Genomic DNA, 26,531 nt, shown 5'->3' with positions numbered 1-26,531 from the left:
ATAACAAAATGTTTTGTCACGCCACTGCTCAAATGCTTCATTAACTTTTTTATTTGCAGTGGAGTAATCTCATATGTGCCTCTTTTAACGATTGTGTCTTAATCTTCTATTTATTTTTTAGCCTTAATATTAGGAGACCCTCTGGAGCAATGAAAGAAAGACACTGACCCGCAGAATAGTTGCTCTGTGTAAAGAGTAAGAATTTGACTCACAGTGTTTTCACCCTGGAAGTCTGACCCATCTTTCGTGACTTATACAGATTAGTAATAGCCTTAGTGTTAATGGACCAAATTTTCTTGACAGCAGGAGGCCTAAGAGAAAGTGGCATTCATCTGATGTGACAGTCATTGCAGACCTGCCTGTCAGACTGCACAGTAGATAATTAGGAGTCAGCAGCCGAGTTTGCCAAGGCCTGCATCTTCAATTGAGGAACAGGAATGACAGGCAGGATTATGGGTCACATTACAACTGTTTCTGCCTGGATGATGATAATGATGCAACTAGCCAAACTCTCCCACAAGCTTCTCTATCTAACTATCCATTTTATGTCTCGCTTATCTTCACTAGGGTCATGCTTTTCTATCAGCATACATATCTACGTAGTAAATTATGGGGGGTGCCATGCAAGATAACATCCCCGTGGGATCAAAATGATCATGAGAACAGTGATCAAAAATCTGAGACCTACACTGGTGAATAACCTACAGAGAACTGAGAGAAAAGTATGTAATACAAGTTACATCATTAACACACTACGCCAACAGGGACTCAAATCCTGCAGTGTCCTCGTGTTTAAGACCGTTCATGTCCAGGCTTAATTGAAGCTTGAAACCATGTGGTCCAATGAAACAAAAATAGAACTTTTTGGCACAAGCTCCACTCATGCTGTTTGGGGGGAAAACTGAAGCCGAGTTGCATCCCAAGAACACCGCACCTACTGACTGTAAAGCAGGGGGAGAAAACATTATGCTTTGATACAGTTTTTCTGTAAAGGGGACAGGGAGACTGATCTGTGTTAAGGAAAACATTCATAGGCCCATGGAAAGAGAGATTTTGAGTAGTAGTACAGTACTTGCTCAAATGAATTAACATTTAGATAAAGAACTGTTTCATTGCTTTGCTTTGTTGGAAATTTGTAAACAACAACAACAACAACAAGTGTGCATGTGTGCTGTATTTTCACAAATTGTTGTGCAATGCTCTCCTTGCAGTGTGAATGATTTAGCCATTACAATGACTGTTGGGTTAAGAATTGGTTGTTCAGTTGTTTTGAAAAGAAAAAATGATTTTATGGGTTGTTTTGGTCAGTTTGACCCAATTTACTGTGCCAGTCCAATATGTAACCCAAATTAGGTTGTTTGTAACCTAGCATTTTTAAGGGTGTACATTCTATTATTACACCCAATACTAAGAGTACTAGCGAAATAATTTCTCATCCGTATTTGGAGCGCCCTCTTTCGTCATCATATGAATCACTCTGAGAGAGAGAGAGAGAGAGAGAGAGAGAGAGAGAGAGAGAGAGAGAGAGAGAGAGAGAGAGAGAGAGAGAGAGAGAGAGAGAGAGCGTCACAAGACATACATGAAAGCATCTCTTCACATTGTCCTTACTGTTGCTTTGCTTTGGACGAACAAGGTATTGCGCTCCGTGAGACGGACTATCTTTGGACCGGAAACCACCAGCACCCAAAACTGTGTTCTGCTCCGAAGGCAAACGCCTTGATGAAGTGAATCTACAACTGTCTCGAAGTGAATTGTACTGAATCGGACTGGAAAGCAGGTCACCAACATCCCAATATGCGCGTTGGAGTGCGCTGGCGAATTGTGCCTTTACTTTATTCAGTAGCGTTGTCGTGATGTTCAACACTTCAGGCATTGAGCTCCCATTGAACAAGAAGGAAGATATTTCTGAAGTTACTAATGGCACCTGGCAGCTTTTTTACAACGTCCTGCAGAACATCGGACCCACAACCATGCGGAATGAGTCGTGCGGGGAGCAGCTGCTGAATTTCAGGCGCCCGGAGAAGATCATCATCGGAGTGATGCTGGCTGTCATCACAGCGGTCACGGTGATGGGAAACACGCTGGTCGTAATCGCGGTGTGCGTGGTGAAGAAATTACGGCAGCCTTCAAACTACCTCCTGGTGTCTTTAGCCGTGGCCGACTTGTCCGTGGCCATAGTGGTGATGCCATTTGTTATAGTGACTGACCTCACCGGGGGCAAGTGGCTTTTTGGCGAGGTCTTTTGCAACATATTCATCGGCATGGATGTAATGTGCTGCACGGCGTCCATCATGACCCTCTGTGTGATCAGCGTGGACAGGTACAGTACGTCACGAAACGTAAATTGCTTATATGCGCGCGCCTGCCTTAAAGAATCCGACCTGAGCTCAAGTTGGACTCAATGAACAGGTTACACTGTGTAAGTGAGTAAGTAAGCAGATTTCATCCGCCAATAATAAAGTGGGAGTCAAATGCATCTAATAACGGGATATTTGGAGCCAGGGGAGGCAAAATTCAGATCAGCAGATATTCTAATTGCTACACTCACTGGAGCAGCAAATGCACACGCACACTCATTAATTTACGGCACATTTAATTAATCTGCTTGACCAGAGGCGTGGGAAGTGTAATTTGGATCAACTGCAGGAGTCAGGACTTTTAAAGCAAATTTCACCTATCCTGTGCACTCAGGACATACTGTATGGCTCCCCAGCATGTTCAATTCATGATATGGATTAAATTTTGTCAGTGCCAAAACAACTTCATTATTTTGGGTTAAAAGTGTAGGATACTTAGATGCTTTCAGCACTAGTTATTGGGGAAGTGGTGGGTCTGCCTGTGACAAATGAGTTTGCACTTCCTGCTGAAATTGTAATGAAAAAGTCGAGGTAATGGTATTTAATCTATTCTTCTGCAAGATAAATTTAAATGTAATAACAGCTGCATGAAACTCTGAGGGTGAAAAAAGACTTGGTGTGTGTGTGTATAAGGAAGCCACAGAGCTGAGTGATACAGTATGTTAAAGGTTTGCATTCATTCCTTATAGTCATAGCATGAGTTCCACTTTTATAGTACATACTATGTATATATTATGGAACCAATGAACATCATCATCTTACCTAGTAGAATAGATTTTTGGCGTCTTTACACCCCAATGCAACGTGCATTTATTATTAGCATTAATGAATGTATATAAGACCCGTCCTCTTTTTGCTAATACTACGTATCAGGTTATGTGAATGGCTCAATACTACATGAAACAAGAAACATCACTGAATAAATTTAGAGCGAGTAAGCATCTGTTATCAGAAAAATCCAAGTTTTCGTACTTAGAACACACTAGAATTAACTTACACTAGTTGTGTTGAACAGTACAGTCATCACAATGAAACAAATGAGAGAAGAGTTAACATAACAATCAAAGCAGGACTCAGATAATTTTCTGCGGTATGGTGAGTACTGATGATAGGATAGCTGTTTTGAATGTGATTGAAGACTTACGTAGACTTATAAACTGCAGGATAGGGGTTGGTCAGGATTCTAGAAATGTTGACTGTCATGATGAGGAAGTTAATGCTATCTTTTGACATCATGGAGCCAGAAGCACAGGCCCAATAAATATTTAATCCCACTGGTTTATAAGGATGTTCTCCGAGAGACCACTAAGGTGGAATTCAGTATCTCTGACCTTTCCCGCCCAAAATCTAATCAGCGACAGATAACGCCAGAAAGACCCATGGAAAATAGCAAACTGTGAGCTCAGTTATGGGCAGAGGTGGGCACTTTACCCAATTTTGCCGGTCCGACATCCATCCTTCGCTGCTGTCCTCAGTTAAGACTTGATTAGTATCCAGGTAATAGGACTGCATGCAGTTTCCCTCCTCTGCCTTCTGGAGCATGATTGCTGGAATAGGTACATTTGGTTCCAATTCAACAAACACAGATACAATATACATTAAAAAATGATAACAACGAAATGAATGGTGCCATACTATTGCCTTCTGTTTAGTGTACAGGCGGGATGAGTGATCACTGAAAATGGAAGCCATCAATACAATTGCTAGATCGTAAATTTTGTTTTGTAAATGGGCATTCTTTTTGGCCATATTCAACAACAAAATTGGTTTTACTTGGATGATATAGTTAGTTTGACATTATAATAGGACAGCAGGAACACTGATAACATCTCACCAGAATAGGCGTTTGAAAAGTCACCAATACCCTCTTGTTGAAACCAGTGCTTACATCTTTTTACCGAACTCTGTAATTCAAAAATCAAAATTTCCAGCAGACAAATGCCCCTTAATCAATCCCATACAAAGTGTATCCCACATTAGATAGACTAACCTTTTTTCTTTTCGGAAAAGAAGGGTTCCCTCAGCACGTCTGACATGGGTCAAGCTAAAGGTTGACTTTGGCTGGCTGATTAGTCAAGTTGCCTTCTTTGCCAGATTAATTTGTGTTTATGAAGAAGTGAAGGAGCTGGTATGCTGTGCATGGACATGCTTGCTGAGGGACGGGGTGGTGTTACAATACAACCACAAATAACAAAATGCACTGTCCAGTTAGGTTGAACCCTTTGGCTGATTGGGTAGTGGCATTGTTAGTGTCTGGGATACTAGGTTTCAAAAGCCAGGTTGGAAAACTCTCAGATTTCTATGCTGTTCTATAATTGCATCCATTTAACTATGTATGGCATGATATGATGAAAAAAACATTTAAGACTATAGCAGACCAATTGATAAGGGAATTCCAAATACATTTTATACATCTTTCGGAACCCTAACTTCACTCCCATGGCATTTATATTTCAATCTAAAATCTGATTGATGATGTCATAATGTTGATGGCCACACATGGATAAGTAATTCATCACCTCTGTTGCTTAAGTTAACATTCAGTTGCATAATTGAAATGATTGTTTCTGTCTGTGTTATAAAGAGAAAAGATGAAGTCATTCACATTGCATGCATGAATTTTAAGATTGAGGTGTATGAAGACACCCTGCCATAAGATAAAATGTGTTTTGGTTTCACTTTTTTCTACAAGTTCCCTGAGTGTAATATGTACACAATCAATAATTCAAAAGTCAACATAAATGATTTATTCAAAACAGTGGGAAGAGAGGGTGCTTTCCTGTAGTTCCTTGGATGTTTTAGGAAAGTCATACTGAAGGAATGAAGGCGCTAACGTTAGAGTTTGGATGATAAACTATATCATATATAAATATCAGTAACTGTAAAAGTTGACTGTAGGTTACACTCAGCATGGGAAATCAAACAACTATTTCGGTAAGAAGCAATGTTCACATTTTTAAGAATTTGTGAGGTGGGTCTGTCCCTGCAGAGAGTGCAGCTGGGGAATATTCACCCGCAGTAACACACACGCGCACACACACACGCACGCACGTACACACACATGCATGACCTGACATTGCTGATGCATCCTCAGGTAATGTGATGTGACGCCCAAGCTCTGCTCTCGGGCACTTTTCCTTTCCAACTTCCACCTTGTGTAGTACTGGATATTTCCTACAGGATGATCAGCTCAAAGGAAGTTTGTCTGTGAAGGAATTCTTTGAAAAATTCCAAAAGGGCACGTTTGAGTCAGGAAATATGACGATATTTGAGAATCCCATGATCACAAGCATAGTTAATGCAACAAACCATTCTGAGTATTTCATGCTGACTACAGTTTTAATCTTCGAAGAGGAAACAAAAGAAAATTCCATTTAGTGTATGCCCGTGATCTTGGGGCAATCACTTGCAAAGTTTTTACAATGAAAGTATTTCAGAAATCACAAAAGACATATGGTGCGAGAATTTGGTTGGTTAATCATTTGTAAGTGCTGCTTGTATAACCAACTGCAGCTGTTGGTTTCCTGTTTCATTACCTGTTTGACATTTATTACAAAACAACCTGAAGGTAGATTGTAGGCTGCATGTGCTTGGGTGTGCGTGTGAAGTGGTTTTAAAATAAAAAATGAAAAGGTCCAAAACCAAAATATGTACAATGAAACTTCTGATAATCTGTTTTGGGATGCTGGTCCTGGTGGTTCTTTTATTTCAAGACATTTTACCATCATGGAAATAGAATAGACAAACGTATATTGTAACATTCTTCATTAAAAAATTAAACTCTGTTAATTTTGAGATTCAAAAACCAAAACAGTCTCAACTCTAATGACATACAGTAAGTAGATGATGCGGTTTCATTGTTGACATTCTTGAGTGGACAAAGAATGTGAGTATTTATCTACTGGTGAATTTTTTTCTCTTTCTGGTTTTGACACTCATCCAGCCAACCAAAGCAAAACACTTGTGCTCATGCCTCAGTGTCAACAGAAATAAATACAATTTCCGGCCACAAATCAGGTGAGCGCTCCCTTCCATTTCAAGATTTCTCTCAGTTCACACAACTTGCTATAAAAATATCCAAACTGAATGATTTGTCCAAATCACCAGTTATCAGTCCCCCCCCCCCCCCCCCTTTTTGCATTTGTGCAGAAAAAAAATCATTTTGCATTTGTGCACAAAATCTGTAAATGAGTCTCCTTTTTTTCCCATTTTAAGTTTTGGAACAAATATTAAGAAAACAAGTAATTATTTCATTTTTTCAGTTTCGGTTTTGTTCTGAATAAAGGAATAAACAAATGATCCATTTTCTTAGCAGAACAAAAACAAAAGAAACAAGATTAAGTCCATCAAAGGTATACATCTTGCAGTAGTATAAAACACTCAAAAGACTCAATACGAGTCTCAATATGGCACCAATTTATCTTGAAAATGTTTATTTGTGCGATCCAACTGGGAAAGTCATGCAGACATCTGTCTCCCAAGTTTCTGTATGTCAATTCAACTGAATAAATCAGAGAAAAGTGTTGTCTCATGACACATGACCATCCAAATTGTACTTTACGTTTTATTTTTTGCTGCATTTTATTGCTGTCTGTATTGTGATTCACTTCAATCAAAATTATCCTTCCGCTCTAATCTGCAACCTCTTGAACGCAACCACACAACTGAAAATGAGGCCAGGAAGGAACTTGGGATTTTCAAGTGTTTGCCAGCTAAAAAAAATCACCACCATCTTTGGTTTTTAAAGTCTTACTTATATTGAAATCTTACACAGCTTTGAGTGGGTTTATGTACATACAAACCCTTTTTTTTTTTTTTTTAACCAAACAAAAAATACATATATTTAGATAGCTACAACACAAGCAGCAGCAGTAGCAGGATGGGAATGTTTCACTCCCTTGTGAAACTTGACATGGAGTATGATGGATTATTAATAACCGGCAAGCTGATAGTGACCAGAGCTATACTTTACTATTGTCTACTTGCCACTCTATTTATTCAACAATCTCCAGAGACAGGAAGGATAAAAAGGGTGGAGTGCTGAGTGACTTTAGTGTTGCATAAATCAAGCTTCAAGTTTGGCATTACAATGTTGTAATCCATTATTAGTCGATACTAAACAAGAGGGCAATAAACAGTTACAAATCAGAAAGATAATAGGCTTTGTGTTGACTTCTTGTTCCTCTGGGACTTAGAAAAAGAATGCCATCATAAATAATTGGTTGTTCACTTTTAAGATGTCACACATACGTATTTAACTATGTGTGTGTGTGTGTGTGTGTGTGTGTGTGTGCTGATATGAATAACATTTGCACATATTTAAAGCAATTAGGAATGTAAGCGAAAACAGTTACTCCAAATTGTATATTTGCTATCTTTGCTTTGGATGTGAAAAATGGTGACTTAATCTTTGGCACTGACTGCAGTTTGTATTCCATTGGTGAATTCAATATTGTTATGATGCTGACATCAATTATCAATTGCGCTTGTGGAAGACAGTGTGCCTCAGAATTGACCTGTAACTGAGTTTATATATTATATGCAGCGGTAGTTTATTAGATGTACAGTACAAATACCTCACTGTGGTCTGGAGTAATGTCAAACATACAGTCTATTAGTAGTTCTAGCACCACCATCATCAACATCATCGGTTTAAAGTCCGTTTTCCAGGCGCTGCTGGGTTGTAGTTCTCGCACCAAGGACCGGATATATTTCCACGGACCTGCCTTTAAGGTGTGGTGAACAAATACAACTAAATAAATGATCCGACCGGCTTATAAACAATGGTATAATATAATAATAAATGTGAATCCACTGTGTACTTCTATGCAACTTTACTAGCTGGGTCCTCATAACATCGGACCAACAACATAACATGGGTAATGTTATGTTCACGTCGCAGAGAGAATCCGGTACATTTAAAGAAAAAAAAAGATTGTTCAGACTCAGATAAATAAATCGGAAATAAAGCAAATGATTTATTCTTTCTTGAGCGGCCCGGTACCAAATGATGCACGGACTGGTACCGTTCCGCGGCTCAGAGGTTGGGAACCACTGCTCTAAGCTATAACGATAATGACTTCAAGATGTTTTTCAGTCAGGACAGTTGTGCAAGTAACAACTTACTAATGGACCCTTGGTGAGATTGTCTGCTGTTGAAGCATTCTGCCAGAACTGAGATATTTGCACATGATTCCTAGAGGTTTGAGGTCGCATACAGTATGCTGAGAAGCGTGAGCGGCTAGGTCGCAATTTGGAGCAGAGATTGAAAAGAACACAATTAGGAGGTAATTAGGAGCAAATTATTGACCAACAAGTTTATGAAGCCTGTCGCTTGCTATTTTGCAGAGCTTACTGCTTACTATGTAGTACAGCTGTGCAATACCTGAGATTTTTGTATCGATCGATATCAAGTGAGTGGCGCCAGTATCATCGATACAGATACCAAGTAATTTTAGCTTAAAAAAAATCATGTTAGTTTAAATTGCTTGTCCTATTAAATAACACTTATATGCAAATTAAACTGAGTTCTCAACTGTCCCATACTATTTTCAATGGAAACATGGCTGGATTGTCGTAATGAATGTTGCAATATCGCTATAGAATGCCACATTTTTCATATTGAATCTTTGACTTTTTTGCATGGCATTGCGTAATGGTATGACATGTCTGGGTAATTTAATTACACAACACAATGTATTCACACCTAAAAACGATCCACTGCAGCAAGTCGCAGTGTTTTTTTCAAGGAGCTCGTAGTGCTTTTTCTCTGTCACTTCATTCACACATACTGTATCACCGTTTTGGCATTGAAAGCTCTCTCATAGAACGTCGGCAGTCTGGTGAAATGGAAGGAGGGCGAGCAAGCGTCAGATGGCGGCGGTGTCTGTAGAAATCGAGAGCAATTATGTATTGTGGGGCCAAGGCATGGAGCGATTTTCTATGTAAGTAGAAGCAGTGGAGCCCCTGTAAACTAATACAGGACAATTATCACTCAATACATTAGGTACATAAACACAGATACAAATACAGACAAACTGTAGTTGTCCCTTAATTTTGTTGACCCCATTTTACATGTACTGGCTGTAATTAATAAATTAAATCCTTGGATCAAATTATGTTCAACCACGCAAAACGCAGTGTGGGTCTTTTCCAAAAGGAAGATTCGGTACATATTGGGTTCACAAATTTTTTTTTTTTTTTTTTTTTACAAATGATATCTGTCTTGTCTGTTGTTCTTGTGAAAGGCACTGAAAATTGTTGAATGTGTTCAAGGTTCTCTAAGACTTATTATGGTCCCCAATTTTGTTGTTTATGAGCCATTCGTCTTTGAATTAATTAGTGTAAACTATTTTAGATCAATTTTTAACACATTAATTAGTAATTGTCATAGACAGCATTATTTTCGGTCCATATTGTTCAAAGAAAAGAAAAGAAAACAAACTCCATTTTCAGGTTTAGCTCATTTCCATCTATCTACTCAGTGTACGATAACTCATAAATCATTTTCTCAATGTTGCACCTCTCTTTAAATATGTATCTTTAGCATCTAGATCACTGATAGTGTAGTGGTGCAAAGAGCTGATTTTGGTACAGCCAGTGTGGGATTGATTTCCACTTGCAACTGTATAATTTAATGTCCTGCCACAGTAACTGGGACATGTGAAAGACTAATCCGATTTTCAATCGATCGAAGCGTATACTTGCAGGAGTAATTTGATTTCCGATCGAATAGTCTGGTTGTGTTAATCCACGTTCAAACAGTTGATCAAGGTCAGAATAAAGTGTTTGCACGTAAAGTGTTCTGCAACCTGTTTTTAATAAATTGAATGAATTAGTTGGCTCTCTCAAGTGTTTTGATTGCAACTTCTAGTTACATCATGTGTAGACAAAATTTTTATTTGTCATTATATTAATATGACAAAATACGCCTCTGTTTGTCATTATATTAATGCACAGCTAAAACATTTACTGTGCATGCATCTTAATTTCATTTGTCAAAATAAATAATGCTGTACCCATTTGTCTCTTACCCAAAGTCAGCTGGACTAAAAAAGGCTCCACCTGCAACACTAATAAGAGTCCAAGCCCTTTAGAAAAGCAATGGATAAAGAAAACATTGGTAACTCCCATCATCTATTTTTGGGTCACTATTTATAATTCTTGCCCGAGTGAACCCTGACAAAGTCATCTGGCCGAACTTCACTGAGGCCTTGGTTTGATTTTAATAGTGGCAGGCTGACAGAGCATCTCTAAACTCTTCTAAACATCACAATATTTTGAATGTCGTCACAGAAATTTTATGATGAGTGAATCATAGATTACAGTTTAAGATGCCATGCATCTAAAGTATTCATGAACAACTGCTCCGAACCGGTTTATCCCGCTGCAAGACGATTTAGATAAGAAAGTCCACAAAACATTGGTGAGCTGCCAATCTTCGGGAAGACAACCACTTGCGTTGTATATGTCAACATCCACCATCTATGTATGATGTGTTGAAAGCTCTATCTCACTCTCACTATCTCTTTGGGGTAATACAAAATCTGTGATTTGACCGTTCAGGTCTTAAGCCCTGTCTACTGGATCTAGGTCAGAGTATTTTAGTGCATTTGAAACAAGCAAGTGAGCATGTTTTAAAGTCCACAAGAGGAGAGAACACCATACACTTTTTTTGAATTTGCGTTCACTTTTCGAAAGACCGTTATAAAGTCACCCATATTCTACAGTTAGTCAATTTCTTACTGGACATTAAGCAGCCTACAATTTTCCAAAGCTCTATTTTCTCCAATCAGCAAAAATCTCTTGAATTGGATAGGGTGTGAATATTTTGCATGTCCATTACCAAAGGCAGTGATGTAGTACAGTACAGTAGTATAATTTGAGGTATTTTGATGATGGAATGTCACAGACAGATAAAGTAATTAAATGTATAATGGAATCATTTTTACTGACAATATGTCCAGTTTAATGACCTCATTTATAACCATGTCGACATTTATTTTCAGTGACCAAAGCTAATGACAGTGTTCTGATTGCGTAGCTGCAGTGTATTCCAAATGAAGGGCGTAACGAAAACTCATTTAAATGAGAAAATGCATGTTGTTCCAAAAAATGCAAGTGCATTGAATTGAATCCATCTTATCTTTTATTGGAGAGGTACTGAATATCTTTGAAGAAAGTGCCACATTTTAAACTGTCAAGTTCATTGATATGTGTTGTCCCTGCGGATGCAGCGGTTTCGGGTCAGTAGACGCCAAAGCGCTGTTCATTCTAGCACTAACTGTTACATCGCATGCAGTGGCCCACGAAGCATCAGCACAGGCACCATTGATGTAACTCCTGCACCTTGCAGTATAGTCAAATTGTTGTTTTAGACCAGACTGCACTGCTACAATCATCATCAATATAAGAATTGTTGATGGGTACAGGTGTTGTACGTGAGTATCTGCATAGCTGTCTGCAATGTTTTAAGAGGTTTGTAAGTATTTGAAATGTGATCCAAGTGTTCTGGGATCAAATTCATGGTTTAAAGCAGTGCTTCTCAACCAGAGGGGTACGTAGAAACATTTATTAATTTATTTCCATGGTGTCAGTAAATTCATAGGCCTGTCAATAAATTGGTATTTGTGCGCTTGATTCACTGAGGAGACAAAAATCCTGTGGTCTTATTAGAGCTCAGATGAGTGATAGAAAGAGAGTAAAAATGCTATAATGGATCTGAATATTATTCTTGTTTGGTGTTTTATACATTTATATTTTTTATATTTATATTGTTTATTGTCATGATTAACTTGAGTCAAAAATAAGACAATGTCTGAGACAAAATAAAATGACTCAATAATTACAGCACCTTTGCACAAATTAATACACAGAACTTTGTGAAGGAATGGAGTGTGAAGGCATAAAACTATTATATTTCAATTTACAACTCATTATGTCCAATTACTTCCTGTCAATGATCTGGAGAAGAGTGCCTTTTTTATATGTACTATACAGTATATTTACAATGCATGTGCAAACAACTATAGTCTGGATTTTTTTCACATGTATTTGCAGTTTATCGTTGGTGGGGGTCTGCAATTTTTGTGGCAATCTAGCTTTCATGACAATTATGGCATTGCCAAAACAACAAATGATAAGGTGACCTAAGTGGCCAAGAACTTGTACACAGTACTATATATGTAATTTGGGGCATCAATAATTTGCTCAAGTTTGCCATTTGTGGTCGGGTTTGGTCCAAATCTTCACTGTAGCCACAACTTTCCGTGCACAAACAACACAAGTTCATCTTAAACAAGCAAGTACATGCCATTGCCTCAGAGCACATTTCAAAGAATAAATGAAAATGCTTATTCATCCATGAATTTTGCATTAATACTGAATATTCCTGCAAGGAACTAAAATCCCCTATCGCTTCAACTTTGCATCCCAACACTAAGTCACCAAATCCATTAAAACAGTAACATCATGGCAGAATATGTGTCTTTGAATAAAGACATGAATTTGAATAAAATGTCTTTGAATTAAGTATTTGTGCTACAGGCGAATATGCAGGAGTTAGCAAGGACGTCTTCCTCGGTTTCCTTGTCATGATAATATCAGAGTGGCAGTGTGAAGTACCCCTTCTTTTTTGTTGCAACCCTTTGGTCAAAGAAAAACCTGAAAACTAAATAAGCTTAGACTAGAGGAACTCTTCATGTCTACCCAATTTATTCCTGACCTTTAAGGAAAGATGTTGAGTAAAGGAAGAGAAAGGCATCTTGCCAGGAGTGGTTCAAATAGCAACCTACAAGTCATTATTTTGTAGGACAGCAAAAGGACACAAGATTGGAGTATTACGTTCGACTCAATAATAATGTCAAATGTAGAGTTTACTAGGCATTTAGGGGTACCTGCAATCAATTGACATCAACTATATAAGATGTTTAAAAGAAATTTAAAAAAAAAGAAAATGATGGTCAGTTTTACCGTCTGGGTAATATTTTGGCAATAATGTTTATTGTGGTCATATTTTGCAGTAGAGTAGAAATGAACAGAAAATGAACACGAAAAATATAGTATATCATAAAATGTATATCTGATTTGGAACAGATGGAACAGATTTACTGCATTTTCATTCATTTCAATGGGAAAAGTTACCTAATTTCAGAAATGTTCCATCCATCCATTATGTACTGGGCTAGATGTTTCTCAACATGAGGGGCTGTGAGTCGTGCTTTGTCAGGTCCCTCACTGGACCTGTTTGCTGTGGGTGACCCTGACAGGGGCATAAAGCCCCAGACATCTTAGCTCCTAGGATCACTAGGACATGCAAACACCTCCACTACAGTAAGGTGCAGGGGTTTTCGAACGTTCTCAGTTACAAACTGGGTCACATCACTATCACTATTTATGTCGTAACAATACATACCTTTAAATAAACACTATAAACAAACATTCAGGGTTGTTCGGTTTTCAGGAGGTGAACAGCAGAATTCACAACAGATGTTTGAGACTTGTTTGAAACCAATAAATATTCAAAGACATTCATTTCTATGACCTTGTGTGACTCTTTCAGTCTTACGGTCTTTCTGTATCTCTGTTGCAACCTGCAGATGACACTAAGCTCAGCGACCATTTCTCGCTGAAAAAATCCTTTTTGAAGCCAGAGGACCAATTGATCAAATTTTATATTCTGTCTTGGTCTTGTTACATCAAAATTTAAACAGCAATATGAAGAGGACACTTTAAATACCAATTTTAACTGATTCATGGTTGGTTGATTCATGGATCAAACACCTGGTGTGAATTCAGCCGTGTATCTTGTTAGAGAGCTGCAAGTTGTATTAAAAGTTCTGAAACATTGATAAGTTACACAAGTGCACAAGTTTAGAGAAGGTCAATTTACATTCACCTGTAAAAGTTATAGTGCATTTTAAAATCATCCTGTTACTTCTGACTGCTGAATATTCCTAACCTTGTGAGGCTATGTTCCGCTTAAGAAAGGATGCAGAACAGGTAGGGGATGCCAGTTTGGTCTAATGGATTGAAATATATGCCGTTGAAAGTTAATTGCTTGTTCCTTCATGCATCGTTCCTCTAGTTTTGTGGGCATTGGTTTTGTATACAGTATGTTTGTGCAAACTGTTCAATTGATTGTTGTGCAAATGGGTCACAGAAAAAAAGCTTGCGGTGACGTAAGACTTTTAAAAAGTCGTAAAATAACTAATATGATGTAAAAGAGTTTAGAGTCACTGTTGGTATAGTGGCAGCATGGGTTCGGTTCCCACTCAGCGATAATGTAAATTTGAGAGTGACTGGTAGTGCGTTTTTATGTGTCCTGCAACTTTGGCCTGAAATCAGCTAGGATAAGATCAAACTCATCCATGCCCCTGAACAGCGTAAGCGGTGTAGGAAAAAGATGGGTAGATTTTTTTTTTACATTTTAATTACATTATACATTGGTTATATTTCACATTTAATTAGGAAAAAAAAATACATTTATTTAGATACATATTATTTTTTAGTAATAGCAGACTGGTTAAGAAAAAAATATTAGTCCAATAAGATAAGATAAGATAAGATGAGATAAGATAGAACTTTATTGATCCCACGACGGGGAAATGTGCTTGTTACAATACATTTACATTATGGGCCCTGTTTTCATGCTGAGCTCATCTAGCAAAAAGCACAGTCAAACTGTGCACATGGGTAGAGTTTTCCTTGTTTTGGTATTTTTCTTGACTTTGATCAGGTAGAATTGGGTGGAATGAAGCTTTTGCGCCTCTGTCCACCATTGTGGGATGGTCGTAGCGCCAGACTTCATTTGCATCAAAATCAGAGCGATTGCTGTTTGCCCGAGTATGCAGTGCTTGACATGACGAAAACAGAAAGACCCTCTGAGGTCTGTTCATGACATTAGTCATTCGGGGGGGAACGCATTACAAAAGTAACGGGGTACAGTAATATATTACATTTACGCGATAACAATAATATAATGTAATATGTAATAATATTACGGACTATAACGATTTTTGTAATATTATATCAGGTACAGGTAGAGTCTAGTAATGAGTTACAATTGCAGGAGCAACTCAAATTAATTACTATGTATGCTAGACATTTATATACAAAATGTATATATCACATGGTAAGCTTCTTAGATTGAGCATAACAGAATATATTAAACATCCTATGATTTTACACAAGATGCCATAAATCAGTACATTAAATATGGAAATGGATTCTATGTCCCTGTCAAACCACTGTTGGCTCTCACCAAACAAACTATGACTGATGACATGACTGAGTACAAGAGCGAATGTTTATCCTTGCTCTGTGTAGCGAGAAAAAATGAATTCATTCATAGGTACTCAGCTTGCAACACACACTGTCACATTTGTGCATCTCCACATACACTAGTTTGAAAAATTACTGGCAAATAGCATAATATTATCGACATGTAAACACAGCTGTGACAACAGTCAAATAACATTGACAATACTGATCCAATTTAGTAAAGGTCACTGATGGATAAGCAGGTAAGATTATAATGATGTATTGGCTTTTATATACACAGTTCTGTATTTAGTGCATCAAATGTGCAATTTCAGGGCAACGTTGGGCAAATAACTTGAAAGCATTTAATACATACAGTAACGAGTGATGTAGCAAAATGGAGTCATTAATGATTAGATCACATAAATAATTAATGGATTATTAATTCATTAAATTATTTAATTAATGCTGGTGGAATTCTACAATCTGTAATACACTCAAACGCCACTAGGGGTACTACGTTATTTTCTTAAAGATTAAAATGCAAAAAAACTCTGAAATCAGCCATTGATTCAAAGGCCACTACAGTTAAATTATTTTGAATTTGTTGTTAATTAATGCTGGTGGAATTCTATGATTTGCAATACACTCAAACGCCACTAGGGGCACTACGTTCTTTTCTTAAAAATTTAAATACCTAAAACCTCTGAAATCAGTCATTGATTAGAAGGCCGCTACAGTTAAATTATTTTGAGTTTGTTTTGAAAACTTGGAGTTTAATAACTTTGATTTAAACACACACGAAGACAATCCCCAATGCAGCTTTACGAACATTTATTCTCTAAAGCTACTTGGGAATTGCAAGGAATATGTCATGAGGAAAACTAACTATGGCGGAAAAGAATAGCAAAGAATGAGAATATCAAAGGATAAACAAGATAAACAATAAAAGCAACTCAAAGTAAAGGATCGTGTGCGTTCTTTGGCACTCTCTTTGTGAATAACGATGTTTTTTGGCCTGGTTGTATGCCAGGTTGTATATCACCTTGACTGCTTTAAAAGGCATGCTAATTAGTTTAACTAGCTTTCAAAAAAGCTCGTTAAATAGGCAAACAAACAGTCCCCTCACTGAGCAAACAAACAGTGCCCTCGCTGATCAAACAACAAACTAAGGATACAACAAAGAATGGACAAGTTTCTCAATGTTGATTGAAATATCAATGGTCTTGACAGTACAGCTTAAAACAATGATTCAATGTCAACTCTGTGACATGCGCATAAATCAGTATGCATTTGTCCTTTGACTCATAGAGGTCTCCTCCACAAGAGGGTGCAAATTCCCCCTACAAATGCTGAAGCTTATTGGGTCTTGGCTATGAAATACATAAGTATTCACAGCATTTTGCTCAATACTTTATTTTATTCAACGATAGATGCACCTTTGGCAGTAATAATGGCCTCATCTTTTTGAATATGATACTACAAGCTTGGCAGAACCAAAGTATCTTTAGGCATTTCTCTTTACATCACCCTTCAAGCGCCATCAAGTTGGATGGGGAGAGTCGGTTGACAGCCATTTTCAGAACTCTCAATGGATGTTTGCTCAATATTCAAGTCTGTCCCCTGGCGGGGCCATTCATCGACATTCACAAAGTTGTCCTAAGACACTCCCATGTAATCTTGACTGTGTACTTTGTCCTGTCTGAAAGTAAATATTTACTTTAGTCTGATGTCCTGAGCACTCTAAAGCTGATTTTTATCCAGGATTTCTTTGTACATAGCTACATTGATCTTTTACCTGAATCCTGACTGCTGAAAATCATCTCTACAGCATGATGCTTACTGGAACCTTCAAAGCAGGATCATTTTTTAAATTAAAAAAATTCTTAATACTGATATACACTTTCACCTGTCGGAACTTTTAAGACAGGTGTAGGCTTTACTTACTAACTTTTTCCACTGCCTGAGATTTCTGTGGGTTTACCAGTTCAATAATTCGGTGGCGGTGCCTTGCCAGCTGTCCCAACTGGACCGACTCCCATTTACAAATACTGCCTCATTCCCACGTCAGCATCAGCTCTGAATGACTCCCGGCCAGCAATACGTCCAGCTGGACTGACTCCATCAACAAATATAATGGTTTTCCACAGTGAACTCAGCATCCACTATGGTCTTGTATTCTTCATCACTGTCAAAAAATAAATAGAATTATCTACCACCTAAATGTATTTCAATTTAACGTAGCTCAATAAAATTGCAACTTTGCAGACTTTGTCTTGCATGGTCTTCTTGGAGAGCAAACATGTTTGAACACTGAACATGGGTCATTGTTCCTGGTCTTGGAAAAGGTTTGTGAATCTACCCACCTCATTCCTGATGGCTCTGAAGGAGGAACAATTAAGGGGTCGACTCCCTGTAAGACACTTGAGCTAGCAGTGAGCCATTTGTTACATCCCGGAGTGTTTTATCTGAACTTTCTTTGTTTCCTTTTGTAAGGATCATAAACCCCAATAGCGTTTAAAAGTGTTTAGCACAGCTTGGGAATGTGATACATATATAAGATGTTGGCGGTTGTCTTAACAACCAGAAGAAGTTAATTCTGTGGCTACAAGAGCAATGAGAATCGGTATAGTTTCCGGCATCTACCTAGGGATGAGGGGCACTGAATGATTAGGCTTAAACATTTTTTGAGATCACCTAAACTTTTTGATTATGCCCCTTTCATTGTCATTGTTTCTTTGTCACCTAAAGATTGAGAACACTGACTCAAACAACACCAGGTATGATTTCAGGTGTATGGGGTGGCCCGTTGCTCATCAGTATTCAGATAAAAATACAATACTTTCAGCATACCTATTTTTTTGGTGCCAATGAGTGACGGTGAGAACAGATCTAGGGTCCAAAATGTGATGACTACAAATAACAAAAATATGTTGCGAGCTAGTGCTACGTTAGCTGGTACCTGAATGTGTTGAATTTGTGTTAACATCTTAGATGTTGAAAGAAGCTTCCTTTTGGCATTTCACTGGAAACAGAACTGTTTTGTGACAGAGAATTTGATAATTTTTTTCAAAGGTATGTCAATGGGTCTTCACAAATTGTTCCTATCTCTGCCCCGCTTCTGCCATTGTATCCAGCTGCATGTTTTCCATCCCACTCCATGACGCCAAACAGAAGAGATGCATTTAAAATGTAATACTAACCGGGACAATGTAGTTTTTGTGGATGCTACTGGGTTACATAGTAGCCAAACCTGTTTACCGAAAAGCTATTTGATCTTGAAAACCGAAAAAAATGGTTACGACCATGCAAATGGATAAAGTGTAGTGGTCAAACTAGTAATGTCGCAATGTGTAATATTACCACTTCTCAAAACTTGATTGGGGTGAAGGTTAACTGTACCATCTTGGACTTCATATCTTAAATCCTTTTGGATTTATTTGCAGCTTTTAAGTTAGCAAATGCCACGATACCTGCATGTTTACTTTATACACCTCGGTCACAATACTGAAAGTGATGGTCACAGTGGCTTTTAGAATGCGCCTATCACTATGGCACTAACAGTTGTCACTTATCTCTATTGCTGTGAGAGCCAGTAAAAGGGTGATAAGAGGGTTTACAGGACAGGTGGTAAGCCTCGTTGCAAAGACTATAAAATACTCAAATAAAAGATCTCCGCTTTTCAGCTATGAGGAGGTATTACTGTATCAAAATTCGTGAATATGAATTTATTCCAATTTTTGATAGATAGATTTATTGATCAGTAATTAATAACTTTGCAACTCATTTTCAGATTGAGCAGAAGAGCTGTTTGTAATATGTTGTCATCATGCAGTGTCTGCAGTCAAATGTGGATCATAGTAAATACACAATGTAAAATGTAGAAAAAAAATCTGAACATATATTTATTAGGTGTCAGTATGGCTTATCAAATCTTAATGGCTTTGGAACAAATGACTTGCTCTCTTCCTGACTGAACTGCTCATGCACAGGGAACACAGCGTCAGCACACACGTAACGCAGTTACATGACTTGAGGCCCGGCAAATTAAGGCAGTGTGCACAAAACGCAGCACTTATCACAGCACACCAATGTAATGTCTTACAGACTTTTATACAAGGATCTTTTATCTATCTCAGACAAGAAGTGACAGTCGCAGTAGTCAATCAACAATCTCAAAATATTTCTTGTGAGACAAACTGAGCATGACATACCTCCCCCCCCCCTAAAAAAATGTAGGCCACTTCTCATTTTCAAAAGCATATTTTAGCTCTCCCTGATTGCCATTGGAAGTCTAAAGATGAAAAGATGAGTGGAAAGTTTCCATGGGGGAAAAGTAGATGTACTTCCTCACTGCCCTGTTCCTCTTTTTGCTGTTCTAAATTTACCTCACTGCCACCCAAACCAACCACAGCTTGGTAAATATTTCACCGCGTATTCCCTCTCAGACATAAAAGGTTTGAGAGATACCCTCAGAGACAGGAGGCTGTTGCACACTATGGCCGATTACAGCGTTACGGTGCAGAAAATAATTTACTTCACTGTGCCCTAGCTGGTAGTCCAGTGGAAGTAATGGAATTCTCCATTAGTTTGCCCACACTGTTGGTCTGTGACAGCAGAATCCCGGAGGCTTCTACATGAATACGTCCCAAATACTCCTGACATACCTAAAAAAAAAACACTTTTCTATTTTGTCCAGACTGCCTGTGTCTAGGGGCAGCTTGGCTCAGGATGTCGAATGTGCACTCAATCCACAACCTTGCGGTTGACGGTTTGACTCTGCGGCTGCATAAAAGTATCATTTAACAAGACGCCGAGCTCTCACACTCCTCATGTTGCATCATTGTGGTGTAAATCTTTCAATGACAACATAATCCAAAAATCCAAGAGTATTGAAAGAGTATGGTCAATTCTTTTATTTATGCTGTAAACTCAATACATAATAAAGATCAATATGGGACAGAAGATTTTGGGCCCTATTTCTGCACCCAGCACAAGTCTAACATTAAGTGTGGTTATCGTTGCGCTATTGTGAGAGTGATGGAAATAAAGACTGAAATGTCACTCTATTGTCTCATTCATAGTTTGATGTCCAACTTGGGTGTTTTCAGTCTGTCAAAAAATAAAACAATTTATCTCACAGTTTCAATACTTTTAGAGAGGAGTATAAGTGCTAATTTATGGCCAGGGCTTGAGCAGAATTATGACACCACCCTTGCCATTATTTCATCTTCACATGCATTCTAATTCTCTTCATTTCATTGAGGCTACTAAAGATGATGTCATGTCATGGCTGCATGTCAAAGCTGTCTATGCGGGTTGAATGTGTGCAGCCTAAGTGTCCCACTGCAGATGCATTGGATGTCTGCATATGAAAGGGGGCCTGCATCGGATTTTGAAAGAAAAAAAAAAAAAAGGGATTGTACTGTTTGAATATCCATAAAAATAATCACATAGTACTGTATGTCACATATCAGCATAAAAACTAGAACTGACCTGCAGTGTGAACATAGCCTAGGACTTCATGAACCAAATACAAGTGATCATTATAGGTGCAGCAACTCTGTCATCAAACAGGCTAAAGATGAGTCATAAACACACACGCACGCACCCGCACACGCCCACACTACAAATGACCACAACCCTCATTAATAAAAAAATTATTCCGGGAGAAGTCTTGCATTACTAAAAATCCATTATAAATCTCCTTGTGTATATACTTATAACATCCATCCATCCATCCATCCATTTTTCAGGACCACACGAGGGTCAAGGGTGTGCAGGAGCCTATCCCAGCGGTCTTAGAGTGGTAGGCGGTAGACACCCTGAACTGGTCGTCAGCCAATCGCAGGGCACGCATACATGAACAACCATTCACACTCACGACGGACAATTTGGAACGGTCGATTGGCTACCATGCATGCTTTTTGGGACGTGAAAGGAAACCAGGACTGCGCTGGGGAGCTGTCGGGTGTCTTCACGGATATCTTTAACGTTTCCCTGAAGCAGGCCATTGTCCCCTCGTGTTTTAAGGCTGCCACCATCGTTCCTGTGCCGAAGAAACCTGCACCGTCCTGCTTCAATGACTACCGCCCTGTGGCACTGACGCCCATCATCATGAAGTGCTTTGAGCGGCTGGTCATGGAGCACATCAAGTCCGTTCTCCCCCCCACCATTGACCCTTTCCAGTTTGCGTACCGTGCCAAGCGGTCCTCTGAGAATGCCATCTGCTCTGCCCTCCACTCGGCCCTCACCCACCTGGAGAGAAAGGACTCATATGTGAGGTTGCTGTTTGTGGACTTCAGCTCTGCCTTCAACACCATTGTGCCGCAGCGACTCATCTGCAAACTCGACGAGCTGGGCCTCAGTACCTCCCTCTGCAACTGGATACTGGACTTCCTCTGTCAGAGGCCTCAGGTGGTGCGTGTTGGCGACAAAATCTCCGCCAGCATCACGCTGAGCACAGGGGCCCCCCAGGGCTGCGTGCTCAGTCCATTGCTCTTCACCCTGCTGACGCATGACTGCACTGCGACCTACAGCGACAACCGCATCGTGAAGTTTGCTGACGACACGACTCTGGTGGGTCTCATCACGAAGGGCGACGAGACTCGGTACAGGTCGGAAGTTGACCTTCTGACCACGTGGTGCAGGGACAACAACCTCCTGCTGAACGTCAATAAGACCAAGGAAATCATTGTTGACTTCCGGAAGGGTCACACAACACACCTGCCGCTGATCATCGACGGTGCTGTGGTGGAGAGGGTGAGCTGCACCAAGTTCCTGGGGGTGCACATCAGTGAGGACCTCTCCTGGTCCGCAAACACCTCGTCACTGGCAAAGAAAGCTCAGCGCCGCCTGTACTTCCTGCGGAAGCTCAGGCGTCCATGTGCTCCTCAGGCAGTCCTGTCTACATTCTACCGTGGCACCATTGAGAGCGTCCTCACCAGTTGCATCGCTGTCTGGGGTGGTAACTGCACTGAACAGAACTTGAAGGCCCTGCAGCGCATAGTGAATACGGCTGGTAAGATTATTGGTGCTTCGCTCCCCTCCCTGAAGGACATTTACACCTCCCATCTCGCCCGCAAGGCAACCTCGATTGCCAGAGATGTGAGTCACCCGGCTCACTCTTTGTTTGACCTTCTGCCCTCTGGGAAGAGGTACAGGAGCCTGCGCTCCCGCACCACCAGACTCGCCAACAGCTTCTTTCTCCAGGCTGTTAGGGCCCTGAACTCGCTACCCCCTTCTGCGTAGCGTGCGGCACTGTTGCGCTATTTTCGGGAATGTCTGCTGTACGCGCACTTGCTCCTTTTTTTTCTGCTCCTCTTATTTATTTATTTATTTATTTATTTATTGTTGTGTTATTTATTCATTATTTATTCAGCACACTTTTGTTATACTTGTTTACTTGTTTGTCTGTTGTGAGCCATGTCTTGTCACCGTGGGATGGGGGGAACGAAATTTCGGTTTCTTTGTGTGTCTTTGGCATGTGGAGAAATTGACAATAAAGCTGACTTTGACTTTGACTTTGACTTTGAGTACCTGATAGAAACTCACACAGGCACGGGGACAACATGCAAATGTACTTATAAACTATGTTGTGGAACATAGTTCACATCTCAGCGTCTTCCATGTTGGATGTTGGATGAATTTGACCCAACTTTGGGTTGTTTTGCAAAATAGGTACTCAGTTGTTGGATCGTTTTGGCCAAAATAATTCAGGAAGTTGGATCAATTTGACCCGACTTGTAGTTTTGTATTCTATTTCCATTTTAATTCAAGTTAAATACATTTTAATACCATGTATTTGAAATTTTAGTGCATGAACACAGTTTACTATTAGTTTGAGCTCGAGATAGGATCAAAACAGACTCAATTACAAAAGCAGGATAATCTAATTCTAAAAATGTAATTTGCAGGGCTCTTCTGTTGTGATTTTTATGAGTGCATAATGAATATATTCAGAACTTCCTTTTAAACTGTCACAAATTCCACATCTGACCAGGATAGCCGAATTTAATTAAGTTTTGTACACTACTGATGTATGGTGCTCATATCTGTATGGATTGTCTCATGCTCCCAAAACCTCGCCTGTTCCAGAGCAAAAACCACAGAAAATGTAAACGTAAAGCTAAACATACTACTTTGGATCATGATACATTTGATGCTGAATGAAGACTGCTGAGGGCATGCTGCCAAAACACAGTGAGCTGCAATATACAGCCTTAGCATTTTGCGAATATAGCAGCTATTTTTTCAAGCTTTTGTAAGCTTTCCGGCACCATTGTTTTTCCACACTCCTTCAGCTGCTACTCGAAACCACAGAGCCGCTTACTTGATTGATGGCTCCCTCTTTAGCAGCTACATTTCTCATGGAATGTCATAGAATAAGAGCTAATAGACCGCTTGGCATTTTTAGATTGCCTGAGCTCTTCCTGAAACTTTTTTGTTTGAAAGGGCACGTTGTGTTTGACACTACACTTACACTAAATCTTGAGCCTTTTAAAAAAAAAAAAAAAAAAAAATTAATTTATTTTACAAAAAAGATGGCAGAATAACCACAATGAAGACATTATTCAAGTTAATACCAAGGACCTCAGACCAAGTTAAGAGTGACAAAAAAGACAACAGAGTAATAACGATGAAGAAATGATTCAAATTAATGCATCAAGTTACATACCAAGGGCCTCAGACGAAGTTAAGCATGACGTACCAGAAATAAGCATGTTGGAATGATGGTCTTTCTTTTCTGAGCACAGACAGTGTGTAATGGTCTTTTTGTGTCTCCCGCACAGGTATCTGGGCATCACACGGCCCCTAACCTACCCAGCACGACAAAATGGTCAGCTCATGGCAAAGATGATCTTGGGTGTGTGGTTGGTGTCAGCATCCATCACTTTGCCCCCCTTCTGTGGCTGGGCCAAAAATGTCCACACGGCCGGCGTGTGCCTCATCAGCCAAGACATTGGCTACACCATCTATTCCACAGCCGTAGCCTTCTATATCCCTATGCTGGTAATGCTGTTCATGTATTACAAAATCTTCCGGGCAGCCCGCAAAAGTGGTGCCAAACACCGCTTCACTGACCTCTCTCGCCGGGAGCGCCTGGAAACGGTGACTAATGAGGCGCTACGAATGCAAGGCCTAAAGCCTCCTGCTGTGGCAGAGGAGTGCGCCGCCCTGTCCCGACTGCTGAACCGTGAAAGGAGAAACATCTCCATTTTCAAACGAGAGCAGAAAGCGGCCACAACACTGGGGGTTATTGTGGGGGTCTTCACTGTGTGCTGGCTACCATTCTTCATTCTATCCACTGCGAGGCCCTTCATCTGTGGGGTCGTGTGCAGCTGTGTGCCCATCTGGTTGGAGCGCACGCTGCTCTGGTTAGGTTATGCCAACTCCCTAATGAACCCCTTCATCTATGCCTTCTTCAATCGAGACCTACGCTCCACTTATCGTGACCTTCTACGCTGCAGATACCGAAACATCAACCGCCGTCTGTCAGCGGTGGGCGTGCACGAAGCCCTCAAGGTCTAAAGAGGTTTTGCAGCAGACAGTGACTTACAGAGCGAGACGCGGTGGCCCTGCGCTTGTACTAGTGCACCTCGTGGATTGTGGCGTGTACGCAGCAGGCCTGTAGATAAAACACATTCTGACAGAATGTGAGTCACTGTCAGTAGCTTTCCGGTTCCACTGAGAAGGCAGATAGACAGCGTTATCATTGCTGTCTCTCTGTGTGTGTGTGCGTGTGTGAAGAGACACTCCGTTATGCTATTTTGGAAAAGAAAATCATAGAGTGAACTTTGTGAAATAATCAAGTCGACTGCTTTTGTGCATTTATTGGTGGGTGACAAGCTGTGTTACACAATCAATCATCTTGTGCTCTTCAAAGATAATGGAGGCTAATCGATTTCTGTATACTACAAAAATTATGTTCAATAAAGAAACTTGGTCGGGCACAAGGCATATTAAGTTCTTCTGTTGAACAAATTCTGTGTATTTACCTGTGCACTTCTGTTAGAAGTCATCGTTTGAAAGACGTTGTCTTACTGAATAAATGAGAAAAAAAAAAATAAAATAAAGTGTGGCGATGAAAGATGTCATGGATTATACGAGTAAAAATATCTATGATTTGTTTGTTTGACTTGAAAGCTCTGTCCCACACGTTACTTTTGGATTTTAAATAGTCAAATGTCACCATAAGAGTTCCATGTTTCACACTGTCACACACTCGAATTCTGTCTTGAGTTTTTCCACGACTTGTTATTTTTCACACCACAGTTGTCTTGCTGACCTCGATAAAACAAGTCAACGTATCACTTAAAGAGACAATATGATCCAGAGACTGCTCCCTGTCCCTAATCTTGTGTGTGAGATGAACCGTCACAACATATCACTCCCGTTACAAGTCTTTGGTGACTTGTACAACTTGTCTCACATGCCATCAGTCAAACAGTGTGTGCTGATTCTACCTCGACTTTTGACGATTCTCTACATTACCTCCGGCCTGATGTAATATATTCTTTTTGTAATCAATCGCTGTTTTTCAATCATGTAATGTGGATCTCGAACTGCCCTCTTTCAGCACTGACATTATCTTTAGTGGCAAAGCATCTACAGTATTAACTTTGTAAATAAAGAAATACCCAGTTATAATGTCACTGTGGTCCTGGCCAATTCTCATGTTATTTTGGGTTCAGTTTGGCTTCACGCACACATATCCACTCCACAAAGGCTACGTACATCTTGTTATTCGCACACCGGCTTCTTAAGGAAGATTCCCTTCTGACTGACTTTAGGGTTCACACAGACAAAGGTACACCTAAAGCAGGGATGTCAAACTCATTTCTTTTGCGGGCCGCATTGTAGTCATACCTTCTCTCGGAGGGCCATTATGACTGTCAACCCAAATAAATGTAT

General features: G+C 39.6%; 1 protein-coding gene across 1 annotated transcript; it reads left to right on the top strand.

Annotated features, from left to right (window-relative positions):
* The first annotated feature begins 1,555 nt into the window (after positions 1 to 1,555).
* htr7c (5-hydroxytryptamine (serotonin) receptor 7c) lies at positions 1,556 to 26,272 on the top strand. Its single transcript, XM_049763978.2, has 2 exons — positions 1,556 to 2,320; positions 24,410 to 26,272. Exons 1-2 carry the CDS (start codon positions 1,854 to 1,856, stop codon positions 25,146 to 25,148), a joined length of 1,206 nt encoding a protein of 401 aa, XP_049619935.1. The 5' UTR covers positions 1,556 to 1,853; the 3' UTR covers positions 25,149 to 26,272.
* Positions 26,273 to 26,531: the final 259 nt, after the last annotated feature.

The sequence above is a fragment of the Syngnathus scovelli genome, chromosome 3 (assembly GCF_024217435.2).
Source record: "Syngnathus scovelli strain Florida chromosome 3, RoL_Ssco_1.2, whole genome shotgun sequence".
Classification (NCBI taxonomy): Eukaryota; Metazoa; Chordata; class Actinopteri; order Syngnathiformes; family Syngnathidae; genus Syngnathus; species Syngnathus scovelli.
The sequence above is the reverse complement of the archived record's forward strand: the minus strand, read 5'-3'. Positions and strand labels throughout refer to the sequence as shown.